The sequence below is a fragment of the Carica papaya genome, chromosome 4 (genome assembly GCF_054855325.1).
Source record: "Carica papaya isolate Zhongbai chromosome 4, ASM5485532v1, whole genome shotgun sequence".
Classification (NCBI taxonomy): Eukaryota; Viridiplantae; Streptophyta; class Magnoliopsida; order Brassicales; family Caricaceae; genus Carica; species Carica papaya.
In genome coordinates, this window is record NC_142312.1 from 3640445 (window position 1) to 3649939 (window position 9495).

The 9495-nt window shown below is 31.2% G+C and overlaps 1 protein-coding gene across 1 annotated transcript; it reads right to left on the minus strand.

Moving 5' to 3' along the window:
* Positions 1-6822: 6822 nt before the first annotated feature.
* LOC110822421 (V-type proton ATPase 16 kDa proteolipid subunit) lies at positions 6823-8569 on the minus strand. The gene is made up of 3 exons (XM_022052542.2): positions 8377-8569; positions 7923-8208; positions 6823-7232 (listed from the first exon to the last, which is right to left on the minus strand). The coding sequence occupies exons 1-3, from the start codon at positions 8453-8455 to the stop codon at positions 7100-7102; spliced, it is 498 nt and encodes a 165-aa protein (XP_021908234.1). The 5' UTR covers positions 8456-8569; the 3' UTR covers positions 6823-7099.
* Between the last annotated feature and the right edge of the window lie 926 nt (positions 8570-9495).

The following is a 9495-nucleotide window of genomic DNA, read 5'->3' on the forward strand; positions in this document are numbered from 1 at the left end:
TCAATCCTAACTTCTTTACACCGTATATATATATATATAGACAGAGAGATTTTTAATTCCATAAATGTTTGGCATCTCAACCAGAAAGAACCTAAAAAAATTATATAATAAAGCAAAAGTGAGTTGGGGTGGTTTAGGGTAAGGTTTACAGGTATTGTTGGAGATAGAAAGAAGAGGTTACAGAGAAACTAATGAGAAGACTCAAAATTTTCTAATATAGTTCTTGAAAAAAAGTTTATTTATTTATAGATATTATTATAACTATTAGAATTAATTGTAATCACCAAAAAACATAATAAATTTAATTTATGAATTATAACTACTATCAAATTAAATGATATATAAAGACTCTAATTTATAAAGTTTAACTATAAATAAATTAATTAATTATGTTCTAATTTGTAAATTAATTCTTAACACTCTCCTTTTATTTGTAAATTTCTTTTTCAATCCAATATTAGCGCGTAACATTTGAAAGACAAACTTAAGCGGTTTGGTGAAAATATCTGTCACTTTATCTTCAGTCTTTACATGCTTGAGCTCTAATTTCTTTTTAGCAATGCAATCTCTAATAAAATGATATTTTGTATCTCTATATTTGCTTCATTCATGAAATATTGGGTTTTTAGCAAGTGCTTGTGCAGACTTATTGTTAATAAAAGTTTTAATGGTTTCGTTCTGTATTAAATGAAGTCCATTCAATAATCTTCTAAACCATATAGCATGACAAGTACAAGAGGTTGGTGCCACATAATCAGACTCCCAAGTTGATAGTGTAACAATGACTTACTTTTTAGAACTCCATGTAATTGCACAATCACCTATAAAGAATACAAAACCAGTTGTATTTTTTCTATCATCAATATCTTCAATGAAATTACTATCACAAAATTTCACAAGCTTAAAATCATCAGAAGATAAATAAAATAACCCAAAATTAATAGTACTTTTAAGGTAACCTATAACTCTTTTATCATCATTTATGTGGGAGGTGATAGGAGCTTCCATAAAATAATTTATTGGTCTAACTGCAAAAAGAATATCAGACCTTGTAAATGTCAAATATCTTAAACTTCCCGTAAAATTTTTAAAAAGAGTCGAATCTATTTTTTTTCCATTATCAAACTTTGATAACTCGACTCTACATTCCATAGGCATGTTCACAAGATTGCAATTAAGCATTTTGAATTTCTCTAAGACTTTTCTTGTAGCCTTATTGAGAAATAAAAAGACTATATTTCATTTACTTCACCTCAAGGCCCAAATAATGAGACATGAGCCCAATATCAGTCATTTCAAATTCAAGTAACATGTTTTTCTTGAGTTCTTAAAACAAATTTAGATTGTTACTCGTGAATATGAGATCATCCACATATAGACACATAAATAGAATATCACCATTAGAATGATACTTGACATAAATAACATATTTATGAAGGCAACGAATAAATCCATTATCTTTAAAATACTTGTTTACACGGCTATTCTATGCTCTTGACGCTTGCTTCAGCCCATACAAAACTTTCTTTAATTTCAACATTTTATCTTCATGCCCTTCAACCATAAAACTCAATGGTTATTTTACATAAATCTCTTCATTAAGATAACCATTGAGAAATGACGATTTTACATTAAGTTAAAAAAAATTTCACTTCATTTAAGCTAAAATAGCTCAGAGCAAGCGAATGTCTCAATGCGAGTAACTAGTACAAAAACCTCATCATAATCAATCCCATGTTTTTGCTTGTATCCTTTAGCCACAAGTCTTGTATTATATATTTTCACATTTTCTTGAAAATCTTTTGTAGCTTTATAGACTCATTTAACACCAATAGCTTTATGTCCCTTAGAAATAGTGGATAGCTCTTACGTGTTGTTATTTTCTATGGATTTGATCTCTTCCTGCATGGCTTATCTTCATCTTGCATCTTTGATGGCTTCATCAAAATTCATCGGTTCACTATCAAGAAAATAACAAAACAAATCATTTATATCAAAATTAGTGATCTCCTCAGTTTCATCATAAAGATCTTGAATGCTCTTCAACTTTTGTGGCCTTTCATTTGAACTTTCTTCAGAAATGGGTGATGCAACATGAGTTGGAGAATGAGGTGGAGTTGCCTCTTGCAAAGGTACCATGGCCTCTTAGTCTTCCTCTTCAAAGTATGGAAATAAATCATAAGCATTTTCTTCTTTATGCTCCCAATTCTAATTCGCTTTTTCATTAAATTCAACATTTCTACTTATCATGATCTTGTCATTGCTTGGATTATACAATTTATAGCATTTTGAGTTTGCATCATACCCAATGAAAATATGTTTGATACTTCGATCATCAAGTTTAGATCTCTTTTGTTCTGGAATATGAGCATATGCAATACTTCCAAAAACTTGCAAATGGTTTACATTAGCTTTCATTCCGCTCCATACTTCTTGGAGAGTCATGTCTTTCAAACTTGATGTTTGAGACTTATTAGATAAATACACTCCACAAGAAATTACTTAGGCTCAAAATTTCTTGGGCATGTTTTTTTTACTTTCAACATGGTTCTAGCCATATTAAGAATAGTTCTATTCTTTATTTCTACAACTCTATTTTATTGTGGTGATCTTGAAATCATTAAAATGCGACGAATTCCATTAAATTCGTAGAAATCATAAAATTCTTTGGAAGTAAATTCACCTCCTCTATTTGTTTTCAAAGACTTTATTTCACAACTACAAATTTTTCCTACAAGAGTTTCGAAAATTTTAAAAGTAGCAAAAATATTTAATTTTTGCTTTAAAAAATATACCCAAATTTTCTTACTAAAATCATCAATAAATAGTAGAAAATATTTATTTTTACCTAATGAGAGTGGATTGATTGGCCACACACATCGGCATGCACAAATTAAAGTAGTTTAGTTGCTCTTGTAATAGCTTTTGTTAGAAAACTCCTTCTTGAATACTTTTCAAGTAGATATGTTTCACATAATTGATTACGATGGTTGATTAATGGCATCCCTTTCACCATTTTTTCTTCTCCCATCGCCTTGAGTGCTCCAAAGTTCAAATGGCCAAATCTCGTATGTCAACACCATGCTTCATCTTCCACACTAGCCTTCAAACATCTTACTTCAATAGTTTTGGTATTCAAGATAAACATTCTATTCTTTGACATATGCACCTTAGCAATCAAATTAGCACTTTGATCTCTAAGCCAAAGACAATAATCTTCCACGTGAATTTCATATCCATTTTTAAGAAGTTGGTACAAACTTAAAATAATACTTCTTAACTTTGACACATAATAAATATTAGTAATAAGTATATGTTCACTATTTTTTGAAGAGATTAGAATTGTACATTTCCCTAGAATTTGAACTTTGAAGTGTTCCTAAAAGAAACATTACCATTAATCTTCTCATCAAGCTCCACAATTTTTTTCTGTACTGCCTCACATGTGATTGTTTGCTCCATTATCCAAGTATCATGAATTATGGGTATCATGACTATCTCCCTCTTTATATGCTAGCAACAAAGTTGTTTCTTCCTCATCTTATTTATCATTGAAAAAGTTGGTTTGTTCTTCCTTCTTGTTTAAAGTGTTACGAAATTCTCAAGGATAATGTTCATATTTGTGATAATTGTAACATTCAATATTTGATTTGTTGGAATTTCTATAGTTAACTCTTCCTTTTCTTCTTCCTTTTCCATGGCCTCTATTTGATGGTTGACCTTTGTCTTCATTATCAGCATCATCTTGAGTTTTATTTCTTTTAAATGCTTGATCACGACCACGACCATGTTCTCTACCTCTTCCTCGACCTCTTTGCTTTCCACCATCATTCAAAGATGCCTTAGATTTGAGAACTTATTCTAAATGTTTTTCTTGTCTTCTTTTTATTTTTTCTTCATAAACTTGTGGAGATTCCTCTAATTGTTCAAATGTCAAAGTGCCTTGATCTTTTGATTTTTCAATGGCACAAACCACATAGTCGAATTTTGGTGGCAACGATTGACGAATTTTTTGTACCACACGAACATCTTCTATCATTTCACCATATGAAGACTTTACCCTTGAGCAAAAATCTTAAATGGACTCAACATCCTTCATTTACAAAGCCTCGAACTCACCTCGTAAAGTTTAGAGTCATATCTTCTTCACCTTGTCAACTCCTTAGAGGGTATTTTTTAAAATCTCCCAAGCTTGCTTTGTGTTGGTAGCATCGACCACCTTTAAAAACATAAATTCATCCAAACCTTGATGGATGAGTGCAAAAGTTAGTTGATCATTCTTCTTTGTTCTTGCAAAAACATCCTTCTCATTCTGAGTTAAGGATCCTTCATCTTTGGGTGAAGTAAAGTATTTTTCTACAATATCTCACACATCTTGTGAGCCAAGTATGACTTTCATACGAAAATACTAACTTTTATAGTTTTTTTTTTTTGTAAGACGAGGAAAATGAAAAGAAAATAGATTATTATTAGTCATCTCTAGAATTTTAATAAGAAACCAAGCTCTAATACCACTTTGTTGGAGATAGAAGGAAGATGCTAGAGAGACTAATAAGAAGACTAAAGTTTTCATATTGTGGTTCTTACAAAAAAGTTTCAAGTACATGACTATTTATAAATATTATTACAGCTACTAAAATTAATTGTAACTACCAACAAACATAATAAATCTAATTTATGACTTATAACTACTACTAAACTAAATGATATATAGATACTTTAATTTATAAAGTTAAACTACTAACAAACTAATCAATTATATTCTAATTTGTAAATTAATTCTTAACAGTTATGTCTTCACCTATGTACGTCTATACATGGCTCCTAGGAGTATAAACCTACCAACTCTTGTTCTCATGCTAGGATTCATTGATAGAAGTAAAAATAGGTATACTGCAAATGTTTGAATCCAGATTCTCTTTGTGAAGAGATCCGGTCCTACTATTTGGATTGAAGCCAGTTAATAAAAACAAAAGAAGTTTATACTATGACATGTATCGCTCGTTCATAATAGGAAATTCTTATCAAACAAACATAAAGAAGTTGTTCAAGTAAAAACTTGACAATACATGTACATAGTTTAAATCTCTTATACTTTTAAAAAATGATTTAAATAAACTATTCATCATTAAAAATTTTTAACGATGTCAATTCAGTCAAATGTGTATTATGACGTGATGATACCATTAAATTTTTTGCATCCGTCTAATATGATAATCTTCACTTATAAATATAAATGAGAGAGAGTTGTTTCAAAAAAAATGTAGAGAGTGAAACCTTATAGAGAAAGAGAGACTCAATGATGTTTATTTTTAGTACTCACATAAATGCTTAATTTTTTTAGTAATTACAAGACATAAATACTCATATGCAAATTTAGAAATTTTGTGAATTTTATCTTAATTTATCTCGTTTCAATTTTACAATCAAACATTTTAAATAACAACAATAAGATCATAAGCAAATGATTTATAAAATTATCATGGATGATTTCGACTCCAATCTTGTAAACTCTTCACCTTTAACAGCCCTATGCTACTTAGGCATAACAACTGTTTACGGAGATTGCCTCTTAATTTTCTATAATAATTCCTTCTAAATTGATTGCAAGTCTGTGTCTTTAGCTCGCCTCTTCTCTCTCATGGCTCAGCATCAAGAGTGGTCAAGTTGTCTCCGTCACTGTTCACAACATTTCCACCGTACACGACCTTCACATTGTCCTTTCTATCATCAACGTTGTCTTCAACCATGGTAATACTCGCTCCCCTAACTATCTCACTAATGTTTCACATATTCACTATCATTTATATCAACAAATCAAAAAGATAATATGAGATTTGTGAGTTTGCAATCATAGTACATGTCTGATTGGATTAAGGTGTAAATAACTTTTAATGATAAAAAGTTTATTTCAATGATTTTTAAACATATAAGAACTAATTTTTAAAAAGTAAACTATAAAATATTATTTAAACATTTTTAAGTAGCACGAAAATAATAATGTATTTAACCCCTTATATAAGGGTTTGAGGTATAATGGTAATATCAATTCAACTCAACGTGTAAGATAGCTTGACCTTCTCAACATTAGAAAAATCATTTAACCATTTATTTAGTGAATGAATTCATAATAGAAATAAAATTTTCACTAAAGATAAAAAAGTTCCTCCCCTTCGTTATATTTAGACAGGACAAAACAAACCAAAGTACTCTAGAACAAAATACTAAACTAGTGACTCAAAGCATATTGACATTTGTGAACATCCTTGCATGAAATTGAATAGTCTATAGGAGAATTTGCTTTGTATAACAAAATACATGTCACATTTTTTGAGTAATAGATCGGGAAAATTTTCAGTTTAAAAAATTTTGTTGACGAACTCCTATTTATCCAATTACCAATGACTATGATATCAAAACTCTTCCGACGTACCCCTCCCCTCACAACATATATTATCTGGCAAAAACAATTTTTATGTAAAAACTTCCTTGGCAATGCGGCACTACAAGCCCTACCTTTTTGTGTTTGCGCAAGTGTATACGAGCTCACTCAAAACAAAGTTTATCTACCTCTTTTGCAAATCTTTAACAACCAAAATCTACATCAAATTTTGAAGCTCATATCGGGGATTTGGTTGCTGCCTACTTGGATCCTTTTTCAAGTAGTATTCCATGAATTATGACATCATAGTTAACATAAGTATTGATTAAAGAATTATCAAGTGACTAAAATAGAAAAATGGTTTCAAGTGATAATATGGAATTCAGCCACATAAAAACATACATATACATAGAGAGAGAGAGAGAGAGAGAGAGGGTATCTTAGGGTTCAAATTGGTGATGGTAATACCATCTTTCACATTAGTTGGAACCTACATGTAAAATAGCACAATATAGAAAGAAACAGCTTCAACAAATTTATTTCAAGGAGGGAGAAAAAACTTGATCCTAATCAGAATATCAGCAAGAACCACCCAACCACAAGTAGGGTAACCATCTAAATTACAAACAATTTAATTTAACATCTCCTGCTCTACAAGAGCATCACCAACCAGAATACAAAAGTGTTCCAACAGCCCATAGATCAGAATCCTGCACCTTATTCTGCTCTGGATTGACCAGCCCGAGAAGAAAGGATGATGCCCACAATGAGGCCATACAAAGCCAATGCCTCAGCAAAGATGAGAATCAAAATCATTCCAACAAAAAGCTTAGGCTGCTGTGCATTAGCTCTGCAAGTGAAAAAAGAAGTTTCAGCATGCTACAAGAAATGCATAAATAAGAAATGGTAGAAGTAAAAATAATTTTTGAAAAACCAATAACTGGGACAGAAACTAGGTGATGACACATGAATACATGAAATGCATAAACAAGAAATCAATAAAACCAATATCACATGTCTAATTTACAACTTCGGCAGCATATTCCCCAAAGGAATACCTTTGAGAAACCTTCAAATGTTGGAGTCACAGAATAAACTAAATTTCCCAAATATAAACAGAAAAATTAGACAATGGTCCTCCACAAAGAAACAGATATAGCAGAAGTAGAAGAAAGGCTGCTTTCTTTCTTCATGAGCCGGAATAACACCCTCCTTCCTGGTCTATTATGATACTCAAGTAAACAATTTCACATCTAAGAACATTTTTTCCTCCAAAAATATCATGCCTCGATTGGTAAGGTTACTCTTAATAAGCTTGCCCCGATAACAGCATAATGTAATCACAGTCCTATTAAAGATCCCAAATTCAGTGATAACAAATTGAGCTGAGAATAATCACCCAAAGCCTACTACCACATAATGTACATCGAAATCTTTATCTAACTTGCATTATCATTGAAGGTCTTATTAGAAAAATGAACATTTAATTTCATAATAGATATCAATAATTCCACCATCAATGAAGATAGAGAGTGAATACCTCACACCAGCATCGCCAACAATACCAATAGCCATACCGGCAGAAAGACCCGCAAGGCCACAAGCAAGACCCGAGGACAAGTGAGCATATCCATCAAAAAGGTAATAGGACTTGGCCTTAGGGTTAATACCAGTACTGATTATAACCGCAATAATCAAACCGTAAATACCCAAAACTCCCGCCATAACAACGGGCACGATCGATTTCATTACAAGCTCTGGCCTCATCACACCCATCGACGCCACCCCTACGCCACTCTTCGCCGTTCCATACGCGGCACCCATGCCTGAAAAACAAATTCAATCCTTAATTCTTGCAAATCTTACAAATGGTAATCTCTATATTAACACTGAAAAAACAAGATTCTAAACCCTGATCAATGATATCCATTTTCTAAAAAAACAAATAAAAATTAGGGGATGAAAAAGGTCTAATTTAGGGTTAGGTTACTCACATGAGAAAACGAGTGCAGCAGCGGCGCCGAGGAAGCCGAAGAAGGGAGCAGTTTCATCGCCGCTGAATGGAGTTGACATCTTTTCCGAACACTAATTTGCAGGGAGTTGAAAATTAGATCGGGGAATCCGATCGATCGAGAAATTTGGAGAGGCAGAGAGAGAGAGGACAGAGAAAGACAGGAGTACAACTTAACTAATTAACTATAAGGAAGCTTCCTAGTGGACCACATGAACTGGGACACAAAGGGGAACGACGTAGTTTTGGAGTTCTAGAAAAACACGGGTATGAATCGGGTCCAAAATTACTGAGAAGCCCGTAAGGTTACTCTTTTGTGGGCCAAAACTTTGTAAGCCCAAATATCAGATTTTTAGAGAGGGACAAATGTGGAGTTTTATTATTGTCTATTGTAAGCTCAAGACTTGCTCTTGTTACAGTTTTGTATTTATAATTTGTTGTTTAATATTTTATATTTATTATAAGAGTTTTTATCCATTTTTTAATAAAAAATATTAAAATAATTATGAAATATTTTAAAACTTCAAAAACAATTTATTTTAACTTGTAAAATAATTAGAAATAAAAAAGCTCATGTTTAATTTATTTTTTTATTATTTTAAAATTTAAAATAAACTACTTTTAAAGCCTTTAAAATGCAACTTAAATATTTTAATTTTTCGTTAATAAATATATGAAAATTAGACTTTTAATATATATATATATATATATATATGTGTGTGTTGGTAATTATGGTTTAACCCCTTAATTAATCTCGGAATTTGGGTGGTCAAATGATACTCCAACACATTAACCTCTAGATTTTACGTACAAATGAACTTATCATTTGAGGCTTCTTTTGTCGTTGTAAACAAGTGAATCAAATGTTACTGATGAGTTTAACTTAAACACCATATTGAAAAAAACTACAATGACGTGTAAATGCTTAAACTTTAATTAATTTTGATTATGTTTTGGATAAAAAGAGATTAAATATGATATCATTTCCTTTCTTTCCCCCTATTAGTATATATACATAATTATATGTAGAATTGGGACTAGAAACGCACACACACACGCATAGACATATACATACATACATACATATATATATATGTAAATT

Coding starts and splice junctions, on each gene's coding strand:
- LOC110822421 (XM_022052542.2), bottom strand. CDS start 8,455: ATGTCAACTCCATTCAGCGGCGATGAAACTGCTCCCTTCTTCGGCTTC. Junction 8,209..8,376: donor TGCTGCACTCGTTTTCTCAT/GTGAGTAACCTA, acceptor TTTGTTTTTCAG/GCATGGGTGCCGCGTATGGA. Junction 7,233..7,922: donor GTTGGCGATGCTGGTGTGAG/GTATTCACTCTC, acceptor TTTCACTTGCAG/AGCTAATGCACAGCAGCCTA.